Genomic DNA, 19,637 nt, shown 5'->3' on the forward strand with positions numbered 1-19,637 from the left:
CAAACTTGCTCCAGGGGCGCCAGGGCCCTTTGATTATGTCTACCCTGACTAGAGTCCAGCTGCCTTCAACCTTCTCTGCGGCCCAATGAGAAGGAGAAAATTGCTTCCTAAATACCCCTTTATTGCCATGAAGTTAGTTCATCTCTATAACTATTACTCTTCATGGCAGGATAATAGCTTAGGGCGCATCTCAATCTTCCTTGCCCCAAACCAAAGGCCCATTCCTGAATTTTGATCACTGTCTAGCACAGCAGAAAGAATCCCTGAGGTTTGAGGTCTGTTTTGTTTTGTTTTTTTTTTTTTAATAACCTTGTGCAGATCCCAGCTATAAGGCACAAGGTAAGAGTGCCCAGGCTTTCCATCCAGCAGCCTCACCAGGAGGAAGCTGTTCCTAAGCCACTGTCCAGCCTAGTGGATAAGATATGGGCATGAGGAAGGACATCAGACAGCCTGTGTGTCCTCCCGCCAGAACCAAGCCAAGGTGTGTTCTGGATTTTTTTTCTCCTCCCTTGTCCCGTTATGTTCCTCAGGGTAAATCCCCTGAGAATAGAATTATTCGGGGAAAAGACATGCACCTGGTGTAGGCTTTGATACAGTGCCAGCTGCTCCCTGATAAGACTGTGTACCATGAATTATTTTTGCCTTTTCTGCCTCTCAGCGAGCGCCCTGATAAGCCACTGGAGAGTCTTGGGATGAATCAGTCACCAGACCAGATAAACAAGCCAGCCGGCTGCTGCGCTGTTTCTGCACCCAGGAAGGGAACTCCCTTGGATCCCACCCAGGATCTGGAATTCAGAGCACAGGGCCAGGCACCTTTGTACCCCTGCCCCCACGGGCCTAGGTCCTCTCCTCTCCTCCTGTCTCCGCCCTGTACCGGGTGGAGCCAGCTGCCAAGGCGGCAAGACTTCCAGCCCTACGTGCAGGGCCCAGGATAGTGGCCCAAAGGGGCCCTGGACTGGGCTGATGAGGACACTACTGACCATCCTGGCTGTGGGATCCCTGGCTGGTGAGTGCCCCTACCCCGTGGTCAGATCACTGCTACCTCAGGAGCCAGTGATCAGGGCCGTCTCCCTGCTCCATGCAGTCCTGGTTTCATTTTCTTGCTTAGTTGTGCTGAACTGTGTGCTGGGTTTTCCTGAAGACATAGATGGGCAGCTCAGGTGGCAGGGAAGCACGAGAGGGTGACACAGACCCTGGCCTCTTGCAGGGACTCAATTGACCTTCAAGCTTGGAGGCATGTGTCCAGCTGTCTGCACTAGGGGTTCTGGGTCCCCACATTCCAATGGGTGGAAGGTTGACTAGGAGAGGTGGACATACTTTGACCCCTCTGAGGGTTCTGGCAGAAGCTGTGCCACCTCTTTCTTTGCTTTTGATGGGGAGGAGTGGGGACAGGTTGGACAAAGCTCAAGTTCAGCCCCTGCCTCTCTCCACGCCCCTGTGGGGTCTCTTTGAGCCCTTCTAGCTGCATCAGAAAAGCATTTCCTTGCAGGGCACCCAGGCAGGCACTAGTGGGTCTTAGGGTTAGGACCTCCTGCAAAGGAGACTAACAAGCATCGTGGGGAATTCAGTAAGGTGTATTCATCACTGCCAAGAACTGTACATGAGTCCTGGACTGGGTCTCTGTTGTCATGAGATGAAGCTTGTGGAGCTCCCTCAGGAAGTCAGAGCTCAGCCTAATGGAAGAGGGGGAGGCCCGGCCTCCACAAAGCTCTGATCAGATGCAGATGAAGCCCATGAAAGGGACAGAGCTGCCCCTTCACAACTGTCCCCTACCAATGCTGCCTGGATCACTCCCCACGCTCTGGGTCTGTGACAGGCTAGAGAGGTGTAATGCAGCCCCAGGACATGCCAACGTTCCTCCAGATGCCCACCCATTCTGGTGGAAAACCCTGGAGCTCCTGGTCCTTTAAGATGGCAACCCCAGGGAACAGCCCTGGGGAGGTGGCTAAGGGTGGTAACATCACTTATATCTAGGCCCTGGGCAGCGCTCAGGCTGATTGCCCAGCTCGTTGAACTGTTGTTTGTTTGTGTTTTAACTTAGCTTAACCATGGGTTGATACATGGTTTTTCCACACAAATGTGAAAACTTACGTTGTGCGATTTATGAAGTCGGTGGCCAGCCAGCCAGGCTGCACAGTCTCCTGGGTTTCACAATGTAGACTTTCAACCAGGAAGTGCAGAAGTGGCGTGGGCCAGGAAAGCAGGATGGATTTGGGGAGGGAAAGGAGTGAGTAAGGCCAGAAGAGAGGGGAGGCTTCCTTAGCCCCTAATACCCTCCTAAAAGAGGGTGACCAGCCAAGGTCCCCTTGCCCCACTGCAAAAGGCCAGCTTCAACGCCTTCTTGCCTACTTTGATTCCTTTACCAGCCAGCCCAAACCGCAGCCCCCAGCCTTCCCCCTCCCCGCTCCACGTCCAGACAGCCTACCCAGGCCACCAATCCCAACCAGCAACCTGTCCTGCAGCCTCCAGCCCACCCTGATGAGAGCCCAAGCCCACCCCAAACAGATCCCTCCTCTCAACTCTCTCCTGACTCTCCTGCTCTTGATGCCCCAGATCCTCCCCACAAGCCACTTTCAGGTCTGCCTTCCACTGTGCTCCATTTCTCAGCTTCAGACCCACCCAGAATGCAGGACCCCTCCCCCCAGCTCTGGCCCCAATCCTGCCCAGCAGCACAGCTGTCACATTGGGGTAGAAGTAGTGAGACATCCCCACACTGACCCCAAGGCCCCACTCTGGGGGCTCCTGGAAGCCTGGAGATTAAGATTTCACAGCTGCTAGGTCAGACCCACCCAGATTCAGAGAGGAGGGTAGCTTGTGGTGTAGCCAGGGGACATGCAGCAGGACTGAACTGTCTCCACATAATTCACATTGCCGTGATAGTGCCCCTCCCCAGGCCTATGGACCCCTCTTGCAGAAGCACTGTTTGTAGGTTTGGAGGGTGAAGATAAAAGCTATCCACTTCTCACCCTGGGCCTGCCAGTGGTCAGGGCCTGTCAGGGGAGGGAAGCACACACACGAGACACACTTGTACACACGAGGCCTCGAGGCCTTCACTCAGCTGCATCTGCACCTGTTCTTTTCCCATTGGCCAGCTGGGCTGTTTTGCGTATGCTCAGAGCTGCCATGTTCCTCCACCCTCCTCCTTTCCACGGGCCAAGCAGGGAGGGTTCTGCAGGGCTCTTTACTTACAGTGACGATTGCTTCAGAGGTAGCAGAACCTCCCCCCGCCCCCCGCCAGTCTCCCTAGGACTGGGGTCTTTGCTCCCTGTTCCTGTCATAAGCTTCAGTAGGCTGGGCAAAGGCCTGTGCTGGAAGACACAACCATAGGCTGGGTGTTTTGTTTGTATTTGGTGCTGGGCGTTGAACCCAGGACCACAAGAATGCTAAGCACCCCAGCCTCCACTGTGAACTGATAAAGGGCCATGTTCTCTCTTCCTCTCTCCTCCCGTCCTCCCTAAACTGGTCCCTTTTTTAAGGATCGCTAAAGGCCCCACCCACAAAAAAAAAAGGGTGAACAGGACAACCCCTTCCCTATACCACAAATCTCTTGCTTTCCCAGTCCCCTCCCCTCAGACCCAACGCAGACCCCGCCCCACTGTTCAACCCCACAATGCAGCTAGCACTGTGAAGAATCTTGCACATCCTGTCCCGTGTCTAGCGTGACACCAGGTGACAGCCCTCTGTGAGCCTCAGTTCTTCTCATCCATAAAATGGAGACAGCAATTATCAGTCATCAGGTCATCATGAGTAGCCAATGAAGGGAGAGGTTGAGGCTGGTATGTGGCACCTGTCATTCCCATCGTAAGTGCCAGTTGCCACTATTGTTCTTACTGTCTGTTGCTGGGTAAATCAAATCATTCCCATTTTAGAAGTGAGGAAATTAAAGACCCAATGGCGTGAACAACTTCCCCAAGGTCACGTTGCCCATATGTCAGCATCCTGCCCCATGACCAAGTCTGTGTGCAGAAGGCTCCTTGGCCTCTTAAGAAGGTGGTATGGCGGGTGGGCAGGGATTGGCTTGGAGAGGACTCAGAGGTGCCTCCTGCACCAATGCGCACAGTCATTGACCTTGGACAACTTGCTTCTCGGTTGTTTTAGTGGAAGAGCTCGAAAATATGAATCAGGACACCAACCTAAGCACTCAAAAGTGAACAAAAGATAACAAGTGTTGATAGGATGTGGAGGAAATTGGACCACTTCCCAAACACTGCTGGGGAGAATTGAAGACAGTGCAGCTACTTTGGAAAACAGCTCCACACTTCTTCAAGAATTTGAGCATAGAGTTGGGGCTGTAGCTCAGTGGTCAAGTCCTCACTTGTCACATGTGAGGCCCTGGGACCAATCTCCAGTACTTGAAAAAAATAAACAAATGTTAAACACAGAGCTACCCAGCAATTTCATTCTGGAGCTATAGCCAAGGGAATTGGAAACATATGCCCACTGAAAACTTTTTGCACAATGTTTGCAGCAGCAATATTCACAATAGCCAAAAAGTGCAAAGAACCCAACTGTTCATCAACTGAGGAATGGATAAACAAAATACGATATATCTATTCAGTGGAACATTATTCAGCCATGAAAATGAAACAAGTACATATTCATGCTGCCATATGGATGAATATTGAAAACTATTTATACTGAGTGAAAGAAGCGAGGCACAGAAAGGAGCCAAGACTCTAAGCAAATGAAAAGTCCAGGCTATGTAAATTTACAGAGGCAGAAGATAGATTTGTGGTTGCCAGGGGGCAGGAGGAATAGGGAGTGACTGCTAACAGCTATGTAGTTTCTTTTGAGGGAGATGGATGTGTTCCAGAATTAGACAGGAGTGATGGCTGACAGGGTCATAAATATGGTAAGAAGGCATTGAATGGACCACTTTGAAATGGTGACCTTTGAAATACAAAGGAAGGGAGGAGCAGTGAGGGGTCAGGTGGCTGTCTGGAGAGTGGGATGCTAGTCTTGTCCCTCTTGCTGACAGCTGGGGGGCCAGGGTGCACGAGTGTCCCTGCTGAACGTGCTCCTCCCTCCCGCAGCCCACATCACCGAGGACAGCCCCAAGCTTCTTCAACACGTGAAATTCCACTCCAGCAACTTTGAAAACATCCTGACGTGGGAGAGCGGGCCTGATGGCACCCCAGACACAGTCTACAGCGTGGAGTATAAGACGTAGGCTTCCTGTCCAACCAGAGCCCTGCGACTCTGCTCTGAGGCTAGCCCCCCCCCGCCCCCGCTAATAAATGTCCCCAAAGTCCTACCCAGACCAGGATTCACAGTCCCTTGCAAATAAAACTTTGCTCCTCTGTTTCTTTTGCAGGGGGACGATAAAGTAAGGGTCCCTACTACCAGCTTATACACTTGTATAAACCAGTTCCCCACCTCCATAACCTTGGGCAGTCAGGGAACCTCGCCAAGCCTCAGTCTACCCACCTATAACTTGAGAGTAATGCTAGCACTTTCTTCATAAGGTTGTCAGCTAAATTACATGAGATGAAGTCATTAACACTTGTGCCTGACAAATAATAAGCTAGTGACAATTGTTTTATTATTATTGGTGAGACTCAGTCAACAAGTCATGCCGGGGGCCCCTCCAGTCAAGTTCCTCTGAGGCAGAGAGGAGGTGACAATGGGCCAGGTAGTCCACAAACCTGGAGCCCATCTCTGCTCCTGTCACTTGGCCATGTGGAAAGTCACTTCCCCTCTTTGAGCCTCAGTTCCCTGTCTGGAGATAATGGGCTTGCCTCAAAGGGCAGTGGTAACGATGAACCCAGAGTGTGGCCCCAAGATGGCTGAGTTCAAATCTAGCTGACCATATGCCCTTTGGGCACATGTTATTCCTTTGAGCCTCAGCTTCCTTATTTGAGAATAATAAAGTCAAATCAAGCAGCCTTTGTGAGAGCTGGCGAGATCATTACGACAGGCTTGGGAAGCAGGACGTGCTAAGTAAATATTAGGCACCGTTATTGTAATTAATAAACCACAGGCCTGGCAAGGGCCCTCATTTAATGGCGTGCCCGCCCTCCCCGCCTCACCTGCAGATACGGAGAGAGAGAGTGGCTGGCAAAGATGGGCTGCCAGCGGATCACCCGCAAATCCTGCAACCTGACCATGGAGACCGGCAACCTCACCGAGCTCTACTATGCCAGGATCACGGCCATCGACCCAGGAGGCCGGTCAGCCACCAAGATGACGGACCGGTTCAGCTCTCTGCAGCACAGTGAGTAGGAGCTGCTACTGAGGAAACAGGATGTGTTGGGGTGAGGGAGTGGCCTTGGGTCCTCTGGACTAGATGGGGGGCCCAGAAGGGTTCTGCTCCCCAGGGTGCAGTTAGAAATGGGGCGAAGTTAGAAATGTGACTTTCAGGACACACCCTCTGGGAGGGGGGGTGTTCTTTTTTCTCTACCCTCACCCCAACTGCCCCAGTTTCAACCACTCTCTTCTGGTTCCTGTTCCACAGCCTAGGTCCCCTAACTCATTTCCCTCTCAGCCCCCCATGCCCACTGTCCACAGGCCACTCCAAGGAGCCCTGAACCTTCTCTTCCCCTGCCTAAAACTCTCCAGCACTCGCTCCTGAGTCCTCAAATTGGATCCAAACCTCGGCTGTGGCCTAGAGGTCCTGCCTATTCCAGGCCTCCTGTGGACCAGTTCTTCCTACTGTACCACCCTGCCAGACAGGACCTGCCTCAGGGCCCCTGCTCCTCACAGGATGGGCTTTGTCCCAGTCCTTAGGATTCAGCTCAGCATGGACTCCCAAGAGAGTGCCCCCGTGCCCGGGATGACCACCTGGCTTCAGTAGGCCACAGGCTGCTATTCTCTTTCACAGAACAGTCAGCCCTCAGTATCCTCAGGAGCCACAACCACAGACTCGACCAAACACAGGTGGAAAATATTTGAAAATAAAACCAATAACCTGTGTGTGTCTGTACTGAATGTGGATACGTTTTTCTTGTCATCATTCCCTAAACTGTGCAGTGTCACAACTGTTCCCAGAGCTCTTCCATTGCAGTTTAAGAAGGAAGGAGGGGAGAAAGGACCCAAGCCTTGTATGCACATATGAATAATAAAACAATACAAAAAACAGGGCACTAGAAGTGATTCTGCATTTTCCCTTGAAAAAAAAAAAGAGGGAAGGAGGGAGGGAGGGAGGAAAGAAGGAAAGAGAGAGAGAGAGAGAGAGAGAGAGAGAAAGGAAGGAAGGAAGAGCCTAAGCATCCTAAGCATGTGGTGATGTTCACCAACTGACTTTATGGCCACACATGACCTTTTTTTTTTCTGTACTGACACTTGAACTCAGGGCCTTGTACTTTAATTTAAAAAAAAAACTAAGTAAATGATTGGGTTTCTTCATGACTTATTTAATTAGTCCATGCTAGTTATAGGAAATTTGGAAAATGTAAAAACATGCCTGATCATTCAGACACAACCTCAGTTACTCGCAATTGTATCTCCTTTATTGCTTTTCAGCTCTTTTCCCCATATAATTGTGTCTTGAACTTTCGCTCACATTACTAAATGTTTTTTTTTTTTACTATGTGGCATTTCACAGATGCAAAATGGCCCCTTGTGCAGAGGCACTTGAATTTGCTTAACCTAATCCCCCTTTTGAGGAATTTGCTCCATCTTTCATTCTTGTTGGCAGCACTGAAGGGGACATTTTTTTTGGCTGAGTTGTTTTGAATCTTGGAGGGCAGTGGACCCTTGAGGAACTTTTATAAATCAGAATCAGGTGGAGGCTCAGAGCGAGTGCCCTCATCCGGGGTGCTTCCCACCCCCTGGCGAGCCTACACACAGACACCAATAGCTCTCCCTTTTTTTTTCCAGCAGCACTGGGTTTGAACTCAGGGCCTCACACTTGCTAGGAAGGCACTCTACCTCTTGAGCCACTCCGCCAGCCCTAGACTCAGCCTCTTTCAGGAGCTTTTCCTTTTCACCGGATGGCTTAGCGGAAGCTTTCAGAGGCAGCCCAGGCTTGGAGCGGGGCCTCACACGCCAATTCCAACTTTCACTTTTCCTTCTCTGTTTCTAGCTACCATCAAACCACCTGATGTGACCTGTGTCCCCAGAGTGAGATCCATTCAGATGATCATCCATCCTATCCCCATCCCCATCCACGCCGGAGACGGCCACCAGCTGACCCTGGAGGAGATCTTCCACGACCTGTTCTACCGCCTAGAGCTCCGTGTCAACCACACCTATCAAATGGTAAATGTATGTTGCACCCTGGTCCTTCCTTGCCTGGGAAATCCCTTCCCTCTCCATCAAACCTGTCTTGCTTTAACTAGAAAGGGGATGTGCTACACCAAATAGCATTTGTCCCTTGTGGGACTCTTTGAAGCTGTCATGATCCACAACTTCCCTCTTGTAGGGAAACTGCAGTACAATAGTATAACAAGTCCTGAGAGGCCAAGGCTCCAGTTTGATTTGTTTAATACAACTTTCTGAAAACCAAAAAACCCTTTTCTGCATAACAGAGACTTAAAATATTTTGCCTGATATCCTGAAGCATAGCCTCTTTTAACATCCTCAGGCGTTCACTTTAGAAAAGCTAAAATCGGTTTCTATAACTGCGATTCTTTTTGCTGGTTCTCCACTATTTGCAGGAGCTATAGACAAGAGAATGCCTTAGATATAGTAATGACAAGTATGACAAGTGGAAGGCAAGAGCATAAATTGTCCAATGATATGCAAATTATGTCTCCCGTCTTCAGAAAATTCACCGTATCTCCCCCCCCACCCCCCCACCCCCCCACCCCCCCACCCCCCCACCCCCCCACCCCCCCCACCCCCCCCCACCCCCCGCCCCGGGGTGGACCATTCAGCCCTAATTCGGTTGGATGAATATTTACTTCCTTCTCTCAAGAGCTTCTAATCCAGGGGTGGGGAGGGAGTGAAGCAAGAATTGGAACAGCTATAGGTAAAGAAAAATAAGGACATTGTGAGGTGGGGCAGGATGAGCAAGAGTTAAAAGACTTCCTTCCAAAGGGCTGGCGGAGAGGTTCAAATGGTGGAGCGCCTGCCTAGCAAGTGTGAGGCCCTGAGTTCAAACCCCAGTACCACCAAAAAAGGTTAAAAGATTTTCAGAAAACTTTCAGGTGCCAAGGGCACTTAGTGAGGCCTGCCAGGCAGTATGTACAAGTGATGTCATGTCACTTGATCTTCCCCGCAGCCCTGGGGACTACTGTCTCCATTTTCCAGATGAGAAAACTTACACCCAAAGAGGTTACATCAAATCACTTGCTGGAGATTATTCAGCAAACACTAGCAAAGACAGGATTCAAATCCAGTTCTGTTCAGATCCCACATTTCTTCTCCCACAGACCTATACTGCTGCACCATGATCAGAGAGAGAGGCAAGAAGATTTAGGGTGTTTTGGGAAAAATGCAAAGCTGCCCAATTTTGTTGGTGCATGGAGCCATGTAAGCAGTTTTTCAACACAGGGTCCCGGCCAAATGGCATCACTATCTCCTCAGGTCATTGGGCCTCATCACTGTGACCAAATGCCTGGCAGAAACACCTCAGAGGAGGAAAGGTTTATTTTGGCTCATGATTTCAAAGCTTCCCATCCATCATGGTGCGGAGGGCATGACAGAGCAGAGAAATTTGCATCACGTCAGTCAGGAAGTAGAGAAAGCAAGTAGAGGAAGGGGCCAGAGCAAGAGATGGCTCCCAAGGACATGGCTCCATGACTGACTTCCTCCAGCCAGGCCTCACCAGGGGATTACAACTTCGTCAAGGGATTCCTATTCAGTCAGAGCCCTCGGGATCTGATTGTCTCAGGAAACACCATCACAGACCCACACAGAGGCCCACTTCTCTCACTTCCTAGGTGTTTCTCAATCCAGTCAACTTGACAGTGAAAATTTACCATCACGGGCCCTTTCCCATCTACCCAAACATTTGCACTTGCATCCCTGGGGCCTGAATTTTAGTGAACAACTCCAGGGCTTCTCTCTCCCCATGAAGTGTGGAAACCTCCAGGAAAGGGACTAGAACCCTGTTGTAGAGGCCTGGGGTGGTGAACAGAGGAATTTTTATCTAGTTCTGTAGTCAAGGGGAATGCCGAGAGATTACTGAACAGGAAGAGCACTTAGGGCAGCTGCTTTTGGTAAATATTTTGGTTTTGACTAAATATTTTATTATTATTGATTTTTAATTTAGTTCACTTTGTGGTCAGAGAACACGCTCTATATGATATCAGTCTTTTTAAATTTATTGAGGTTTGTTTTATGGCCCACACCACATGGCCTACCTTGGTGAATGATCCACGTGTACTTGAAAGCCTGGGTATTTGTAGCTGTTTGGTGGAGTTGGTGGAGAGGCAAGGAGGTTAACAGACTTATCCTGACTTTCTGTGTCCCTCCTGATTTGGGGGAAGAGATCTATTCTTTTAGCTGATGAGAGCATCAAACCCTCCAACTACAATCATGAATTTGTCTGTTTTTCCCTTAATTCTGTGCATTTTTCTTTCATGCATTTTGTATCCTTTTGTTTTGTTTTGTTTTGTTTTAGCCGTACTGAGGTTTGAACTCAGGGACTCATGCTGGCTAGGCAGGCACTCTAGCACTTGAGCCACTCCACCAGCCCTCTTTCATGCGAAACTCTTATTAGAAGCAATTATGACTGATATCTTTCCCTAATCAGTTGGCCTTTGCTCGCCATGAAATACCCTTTTATCTCTAGTAATATTCTTTGTGTTGAGATCTACGTGTCTGATATCAATATAGCCACTCTTACAATTTACATGGCCTCTATCATATATGCTTCTTTAATATCAGAAAGGACCAAGTAGGGACACATAGTATATTTTTATATCCATTTCTTTTCAACTTGTATCTTTATATTTCAAGTGCATCTATGCAGACAATATTCTGACAGAATCTGCCCTTTCCACACAGGTACAACTCATCTAGCGTGAAATCCATGCTTGTTTTTGTTTTCTTTGTTTTTGTGTTGCTGGGGATCAACCCCAGGGCCTCATGTGCTAGGCTGGCAAGTGCACAGTGCGGAGGTTTTCAGCATAGCCTCACAGTTGTGTGACCGTCACCACTATCTGGTGCTCCCCGCAAGTTTTCTGACTGTTTCTTTGACATTTTCAGTCTGTGGCTGAGCTCATTCAGTGCACTTTTTATTTCAGATATTGTGTTGTTCATTTCTGAAGTTTGCAATTTTTATAGTTCATGTATGCTGTCGGGATTTCTTAGTCATTAGTGCATTACGGGAGTATTTTCTTTTACTTCCTTGAGCATTGTTTTACAATTGCTTCAAAATTGTTATCTGCTAAATCCACCATTTTGGTTATCTTGGGTCAGTCACTACTAATTATCTTTTCTCTGTGTCTGGGTCTCAGTTTTCTCTCTTTGTATGCTTGACAAGTTTTCAGTGTGTCTTGGACATTATGAATGATCTATTGAAAATGACAGGATTCTCTTACAACCTCTGAAGAGTATGAATTTTTTGTGTGATGTTTTAGTAGGCAATTAACTTGGCAAAACTCCAAACTTAAATATCAGTTCTTTTGTTTTGTTTGTTTGTTTGGTTGGTTGGTTGGTTGGTTAGTTGATTGGTTGGTTTATGACAGGTTTTTGCTATGTAGTAGCCCAGGTTAGCCTTGAACTCATGAATCTTCTGCCTAAGCCACGTGCTGGGATTACAGGTGTGAACCACCATACCTGGCTTCTTCTCTTCCTTCTTCTCCTCTTCCTCCTTCTTTTTCTTAATTTTACACAGGTTGTTTGGAGGCTGCCCAACTCATACATACTTTAGGAGCCAGCCAGGGTTGTGGGTAGAGCTTATACACAGAGCATGGGCCTCTCTCTTCCTCCCCTTCTCTCTCTCTCTCTCTCCCCGTTTGTGGGTCACGCTAGCTCATTTCCTAGCTGCTGTGATCACCCCAAACCCTGCTCTCTGTTTATCTAATCCATCGAGACTATAGGGCTTCTGCTTAGTCTCCCGCAAGGTATGACCCAAGGTTTGCTTTCAGGAAGAAAGACATAAAAATACCTGTTGCCTGCCCTCTTTCTTCTGTGACCGCAGCTGCCCAGTGCCTCTAGGCAGTTGCTTTTCATTTGGTCACACTTATAGTCCTTATTTCCAGGAGGGCTGGTCTGCTAGAAGGTATAAGTGACTGGAATTGGAAGGAAGAACACAGTGGAAGTCCCACAAGGAGCTGGGTGGAAATCACAGGATGGAGGGAGGGAAGAACTTGGGGAAAGAGAGCTCCTGATGCCTTGGCAACTCTCCCAGACTCTTCTCACAGGACATTTACTGTACGCAATTTCAACACGTGAGTCCCACAAAACAATAAGTTGTAAAATCTATTTATGTATTTCACCCACTTTCAACACACATCCTCTTCACCCAAACAGCAAATTACCCCAAACCCTGGCCTCTGTGTACCTGGAAAAGGGAAGGAAGGGCTAAAATGCAAAGAACCAAAAAAGAAAAGGCTTGGCGTTTGAACTCCCAAGAACACAGCTCTCGGCCCTTCGATGGCAGATGTGTGGATCATTTCAGAACAGTTAGGTACAAAGGATATGAGAGGGGGTTTGTCAAAAATGGTTTTAAGGTTTGAAGATTAGAAAAAGAATAATACTAATAAGAGAATTAGAGAATCGGGCCGAGCATAGTGGCTCACCACTATAATCCCAGCTACTTGGTAGGCAGAGGTAGGAAGACTGTAGTGAGGGCAGCCCAGGCAGGAGCTAGCTTGAGACCCTATCTGAAAAACAAACTAAAAGCAAAGAGGCTGGGAGTGTGGCTCAAGTGGTAGAACACTTGCCTAACGTGCTCATGGCCCTGAGTTCAAACCACAGTACTGAAAAAAAAAAAAGAAAAAAGGAGAGAGAATGGAATGAGGAGCTGCAGGCTGACCCACCAGGCTCTGGGCTGGTGGCTGGTGGTTGGGTGATGACTGGTGGCTGGTGGGATCATTGTCCTAGGTGTAGTAAGTCAGGAGGAGGAGAGTGGCTCGCCAGGGCTCCAAGAGCGCAGTGTAAGAGCAATCTCTCTGGGTTCTCTGTCCAATCAGCACCTTGGAGGGAAGCAGAGAGAATATGAGTTCTTTGGCCTGACCCCGGACACCGAGTACCTTGGGACCATCATGATTTTGGTTCCAACCTGGTCCAAGGAGAGCTCCCCCTACGTGTGCGGAGTGAAGACGCTGTCAGGTGAGCTATAGGCAGAGGGAATGGGACTCCCCAGGCCCCATCTTAACCCCACTCCTCCCTCCCTGTAACCAAAGTGACACTTGGCGACTTTCTGAAAAAACACGGAAGGGTCATTGGTGTATTATCAAGGTCGATCTGTGTTTATTCATCACTGAGTTATCGGGTCAGTTGTCATAGCAAATGTTTGGTTCCCATCCTCCAGCCCATGTGTGAATTTCCCCTCTGTGGCCAGTGTGGTGTCTGATCTATCACCTAAGTGATACAGGGGATGGACCCTGCAGGGGTGGGGACATCACAGACGATAAAAGTATCCCCCGATACCTTGTGAAGCCAAAGAATGATAATGACAGTGAGGCCAACTGGCATTTTCTGCAGTGCTAACCAGGGAAGAGGCACGTTTACCCACAATCCTCCAGAGCAGTCCTGAGGCAGGTGCTATTATTCCCCTCCTTTTACAGAAGAAGAAACTGAGGTTCAGAGTGGTTCAGTTACTTGCCCCACATCACACAGGAGGTGAGGGACAGAAGGAGACCCAGTTCTAAGGAACATGTTCTCAGACTGAGTACTGCAGCAATAGTTTTGAGCCATCTATCTGCTCAGGGGACAGTGTCCATGCCCCCTTTCTCCAACGGGTTAAAACTGGACACCCGGCACCAGCATCTTTTTGCGAGGGTTTATCTTCCTAGGCAGGTAGAAATGAGCTGATAGTCAGAGCAGGAGGCTGACAGCAGTGGGTGGGAAGGACTGGGAAAAACGGTCCCCACCTGTACTATCCTGTGCAGAGTCACATCAGTAGGTGACATCTGTGTCTTCCTTCAGAGCAGAGCTAGGGGTGAGAGCAGGACATGGCATGTAGCCCTTGGCTTTGTTCAGAAACTCATCTGTCTCCCTCAGACCCCACAGGAGCCTGGGTTCTCTGCCCCAATCCCAGTGCATTGTTTGGCAAAGGAGACCTGCCTGGGTGGGGGGCAGCCCTGGCCACTGGCACGGGGCATGTCTTCCCCACGCCAGGGCCCCCGAGAGCAGAATAGAACTCAGCAGGAGAGGAGCCAAGAAAAGGAAACCGGCTCTATGAGCTCCAAGCAGGGACCCTACAGGGTCTGTGGCCCTGTCCTCTGCACAGTGCTACCTGAACCTCACCTGTCCCTGCCACTCCAGCCCAGCACTGTGGTTTACAACCAGATCACTCACACTCGCCCTTCTGGCCCTCTGTCTCTTGTCCTCACACCATCTTGCTCAGGATGGGACACCACTTTTTCCTTTCTTTTTTTTTTTTTTTTGGCGATGTTGGGATTTGAACTCAGGGTCTCATGCTTGCTAGGCAGGCGCTCTACCACTTCCTCTAGTCCGGCTTTTTTTTTTTTTTTTTTTGAGTCAGGTTCTCACTTTGTAGCCCAAGTTGTCCTCAAACTCATGATCCTCCTGCCTCAGCCTCCCAAATGCTGGGATTATAGACATGTGCTACTAGGTGCCTGGCAAGATGCTGTTTTTGTTTTTGTTTTTATTTTCTAAGAGTGCTTTTCTTTGAAGAACACTTCTTAGTGAGTGTTTGTTGCTGGTATATAAGGTACTTTATTTGTAAGAGCAAAGTACATTAAAGACAATTCCCACCGTATATTAAGTACTGTTCTACTGCCAATTATGCATCAAGTGCTCTAATGTATTATTTAAGCTCTATTATTACAAATATGACTTAGTCTTTACAACAATCCTGCAAGTAGGTAGCCTCATCTCCATTGTACAGAGGAGGAACTCTGGCTCAGAGAGGTTAAGTAACTTGTCCATGACTACACAGCTTGTCGGTGAGCCCGGTTAGATCTATCTAAATCTGAAGCGAGGCTCTAACTAACCACCACCTTTCAACTTGGTTTATAACTAGTCCCATCTACTGCACACTTATTTGTCACTTCCATGTCAGAGTGATGAATCCTACCCTTGACCCTGTATCCTGGAGTCGGCCCACCCCAAAACCCAGAATTTCACATTATTTCCTCTCAAGATGTCTGGCAGGGGCACAGAGAATCATCTTAGCATCTTGGTGCTAGACAGGGGTCTTAGGGTCACCTCACCCCATATCTTAGTCTTACAGGACCCTGAGAATCATTGCATAATGACTTGAGGACTGGAGTTATACTCATCAATCTTGGCTTCTCCACTGAGGGGCTGTGTGATCTTAGGCAAGTCACTTAACCTCTCTGAGACTCAGCTTTGTAAGAAGGGAGCATCACTAATCCTGTGTGTTATTTTGATGATTTTTCTGGGACAGCATAGGTACAGCACCCAGCACACTGAATAGCATATAGGATCAGTTCAACAACCACGGGTGCCTGGTGTAAGTAAATGGTAGACCAGAGAGAGTCGTGTAGCAGGGAGGACACCCAGTACCTCAGTGGCTGAGCCAGACCGCTAATACCCCACAGTCTACTCTCCCACTGGCGTTTTTATTGCTCCACCTCTTCTCCCATGGGTGAAATGGTATGTGGAAAGTCTCTTAGGCCAAGGAATATCCAAGTCTGTATCCTGTCCCAGTACAAGGAACAGCAGTTTTTCCGCTAACAGTAGACCTGTGTGTAGGGCCATCCAGGTCATGTCTTCTCCCCAGGTACCATGTGACAGGGAACAGGCATCACTGCAGCAGGAAGCAGACCCATGGGCTAGGGGAGGAGTGAGGAGCGGGCTTAAGGTCAAGGTCCAAGATCCCCAGGGCTGAGGGAGCTTTGGTGGTGATTAACTCCCCATGCTAAGGCCAAGGAGAGGCGATGTCGTGAGTCAGGACCCTGGACAACACAAACTAGGTTTTACCAAAGCCTCCAACCACCAATTCCCAGTCCCACTCTGACAAGTGTGTCACATGGAGAACCAACTGTGCCGGTCCCAAAGACAACTGACCACAGAGAGCGCCCTGGGGACTACAGCACCGACTGGTCCCCGCCCTCCCTGTTAGGAAGGGCAGCACTCTCCCAGGCATACTTCCTGAGCAAGAGCCTCCCAACACTCAGCCCCTTGCCAAGGTGGGGAGGCATAAGGATCAAGCCCTTACACTGTCACTTCCCTCCCTGCCTCTGTCTCCTGACCCCCTGCTAGGAAGGCAGAGCCACACTTATGCCCAGGCAAGAGGCACCCTGCCTTCTAGAAGGCCCTGCTCTGGTGCTCCCCTCCCCACAAGATGGAGAGGCCATACAGCAAAGGGGACAGGTCCATCTGTCTATGGTCCCCCTGCTAGACCCTCTTCTGAATGCCCGGGACCCTGAAATTCCCTGGACATGTGGCCAGACACACACACACACACTCCATCATTGGCCCCCATTGGCAGCAAGCCTGCCTCTCTGCTGAGGTAGCAGGGCTCACTACACAGTCCAGCTGAGCCATTCAGGTGCCTCATCCCACCAAGGCAGCCCTCTTCCTTCCTTGCTAGGATGACACTGGCTAATGTGCAGACTCTTGGCCCAAAGGGTGACCCACAGGTGGCTATTTGTTGACACCCGAATGAGCTCTGGGCTGAGCCATCACGAGGGCCCTGGCTGTGTGGGATGGAGCCCGCCAGGCTGGGGGTCAGGGGGGTTTCCCTGAACCTGCACATCTGAGGGTAGCAGAGGCCCTCCTCACCTGGCCCAAGAGTGTCCACAGCGCCCTCCTTGGGACAGGCCCAGCCGATCCCAGCCTCACTCGTGCTTCTGTGGCCCCTCCTCTCCCCAGACCGGACCTGGACCTACTCCTTCTCAGGTGCCATCCTCTTCTCCATGGGCTTCCTCGTTGCCGTGCTCTGCTACCTCAGTTACAGATACATCACCAAGCCGCCTGCGCCTCCCAACTCCCTGGTAAGTCATCCCACCCAGGCAGGGTCCCAGAGCTCCAGAGGACCTGGGACCCCTGCTTCTCCCTAAAGTACAGGGATATATGCACAAAGCAGATTGGGCCCTACTTTGTCCCCAGCCTGCTCACAGCGCAGCCTGACATTGACAAAGTCGGACCTAGCAGGGCCTGGAACATATGAAGAGGGGTAGGTGATCAGGTGTGGTGGAATGGGAAGCCTGTGTGACTGTGAGGACTATTGAACTCATGCCTGTTGAATGGGTTGCCACATGGGATCACAAGCCAGGATTACCCCAGCCTCACATTTTTTCAAGAGCAGTCAGAATTTCAGATTGTAATGTGAAATCTCCCAATTTTCAAATATTGGCAACTCATTTTAAAACTGCAAAGTCCTCAGGAGGTGGAGGTTTAACCACAGTACAGGGCCAGCCCAGGTAAAAAGTTAGCAAGACCCCATCTCAAAAAATAAGTCAGGCATCGTGGTGCACACCTGTCATCCCAGCTGTACAGAAGGCGTATAGGCTAATTGCTATCTGAGGCCAGCCCTGGCAAAAATGCAAGACTGTATCCAAAAAAGGGCTAGAGCTCTGAGGGCCCTTTGTTCTATGTCAAAGTCCGGATGAGTCACTGGGAGCACGGGGTGATGGGGCAGGGGAGAGCGACATCTGGAAAGGACCTCTCCTCCTCCCCATGGGGGAGCTTGCCCACCTGTGTCACCGTCAGAGCATGCCCTAAGGGCTGGACTGTTCCCACAGAATGTCCAGCGAGTCCTGACCTTCCAGCCTCTGCGCTTCATCCAGGAGCACGTGCTGACCCCTGTGTTTGACCTCAGTGGCCCCAGCAGCCTGGCCCAGCCTGTCCAGTACTCCCAGGTCATGGTCTCCAGGCCCAGGGAGCCCCCGGGAGCCACACAGCTGCACAGCCTGCCTGAGATCACGTACCTGGGACAGCCAGATGTCTCCGTCCTTCGGCCCTCCACCCTGCCACCTCGCCAGACACTCCCTCCGCCTGCATATGCCCCAAATGGTACCCCTGAAGTCACGCCCCTATCCTATGCCCCTCAGGTCGTACCTGAAACTAAAGCCCCATTCTACACCCCACAGCCGGTCTGTAAGGCCCAGCCTCCCTCCTATGCCCCCCAGACCACTCTGGACAGCTGGCCTGCTTCCTATGGGGTGTGCATGGATGGTTCTGGCAAAGACTCCCCCTCTGGGACTCCCAAACAGCTCAGACTGAAAGGTCAGCTCCAAAAAGAGGCACCAGCTGGCTGCTGCCTCCCAGGTGACTTTTCTCTACAGGAAGTGACTTCATTGGCCATGGGGGAACCTCAAGAAGCAAAATTACTCCCCCAGCCTCTGGAGGTTTGCATGGACAGAGCACCTGACCTGGATGTGCTATGCAGTGGGGACCTAGGGACACCACAGTACCTAAAGGGTCCACTCTCCCTCCTCTCCTCTGTCCAGATTGAGGGCCACCCGGTCTCCTTCCCTTTGCACTCTCCTTCCCTTTTGTGTTCCCCCTCAGACCAGGAGCCAAGTCCCTGGGGCCTGCTGGACTCCCTTGTGTGTTCCAAGGACGAAGGTCCAGTGGCTGAGGCTGAGGCCAAGTGCCCTGGGGCCTCAGAGCTGGAGCAGCCCATGGAGCTGGACTCACTTTTCAAAGGCCTGGCCTTGACAGTACAATGGGAATCCTGAGAGGAGAATGGGGGCAGGCCTGGGCTTCCTCTGGGCCCACCCGGTATCATCTCCTTGGCCACCAACCCCATGCCCAATCATGGCACATACACTGCAACCCAGCCCAGACGGGCACCCAGCAGAAAGCCAGAGGAAGGAAGATGCAGGGTCCTGCCAGGGATGAAGGAGCAAAAAGTGGATGGAGGACTCCAGTGGAGGAGCTATGAGTGTGCAGCATGTGCAAATGGCCTGTGCCACAGAGCCTGGCAGGTGGGGCAGACAGAGAGCAGGGAGGAACGCAGGGAACCCTCCTGGAGACCCAGGACCTCACATCCTAGGATGCTGGGCTCAAGGCTCATGTGAAACCTGCCTTCCTTCACCCTATTCCTGGCCAGTGTTACAATCTAGCCTAACCAAGAATGAGACATCTGCCTCCTCCAGAAGAAGGAGCCTGGACTGGTGGGTGGGACAGAACCAGGCCAACCTGTACTTTTGCCAAGGCCAAAGGCAGAGCAATGGCTGAACTGTAAGGAGCAGTGCAGCCTGGGGCTCACCCTCTATCAGGGCTTCTCTCCTGTGCAAGAGGCTTTGTCCCCACAACCCACAGATGCCTGTCCACCAGGGTGGGAGCCACACAAACCTATTCTGAAAGCAGGACAGGAGTTTCAGACCCTAACCAGAAGAGGGATTTGAAAGGAGCGCCAGGGCCATGGGCCCCAAAGGGAGGAAGTTCTTACTTCAGAACTCTGGAACAACCTTGATTGGGTTCATCCCATCTGGGTTCAAATTCCAGCCTCACAACTTATCAGTTGTGCGACTTCAAGCAAGTGAGTCACTGCTCAGAGTCTCATTTGTGAGACAGGGGTAGTCATACTTACCTCACAGGACATGGGGAGGATTAACGTGTTATCTGCAAAGTACTTATGGTGGGCAGGACCCAATAAATGGTAGCTGTTTTCCTTTTGGGATTTTTTAAGCTCTGATGGC

The 19,637-nt window shown here is 50.4% G+C and overlaps 1 protein-coding gene across 3 annotated transcripts; it reads left to right on the forward strand.

The window, feature by feature from the left end:
* The first annotated feature begins 807 nt into the window (after positions 1 to 807).
* On the forward strand, positions 808 to 19,608 carry Il22ra1 (interleukin 22 receptor subunit alpha 1). Of its 3 annotated transcripts, none has more exons than XM_074080986.1 (7): positions 808 to 1,006; positions 5,034 to 5,166; positions 6,036 to 6,214; positions 8,024 to 8,205; positions 13,026 to 13,164; positions 16,861 to 16,982; positions 17,733 to 19,608. In XM_074080986.1, exons 1-7 carry the CDS (start codon positions 964 to 966, stop codon positions 18,669 to 18,671), a joined length of 1,737 nt encoding a protein of 578 aa, XP_073937087.1. In that variant the 5' UTR covers positions 808 to 963; the 3' UTR covers positions 18,672 to 19,608. The 3 variants fall into 3 exon arrangements, with proteins under 3 accessions (XP_073937087.1, XP_020009733.2, XP_073937088.1); XM_020154144.2 differs by having other exon boundaries at positions 812 to 1,006; positions 8,024 to 8,199; XM_074080987.1 differs by lacking the exon at positions 5,034 to 5,166 and having other exon boundaries at positions 849 to 1,006.
* Positions 19,609 to 19,637: the final 29 nt, after the last annotated feature.

This window comes from Castor canadensis, chromosome 7 (assembly GCF_047511655.1).
Source record: "Castor canadensis chromosome 7, mCasCan1.hap1v2, whole genome shotgun sequence".
NCBI lineage: Eukaryota > Metazoa > Chordata > Mammalia > Rodentia > Castoridae > Castor > Castor canadensis.

Excerpts from the sequence above, each read along its gene's own strand:
- Il22ra1 (XM_074080986.1), top strand. The coding sequence starts at position 964 with ATGAGGACACTACTGACCATCCTGGCTGTGGGATCCCTGGCTG. Across the intron at positions 1,007-5,033 it reads GGCTGTGGGATCCCTGGCTG|CCCACATCACCGAGGACAGC; the intron begins GTGAGTGCCCCT and ends TCCCTCCCGCAG. Across the intron at positions 8,206-13,025 it reads ACACCTATCAAATGGTAAAT|CACCTTGGAGGGAAGCAGAG; the intron begins GTATGTTGCACC and ends CTGTCCAATCAG.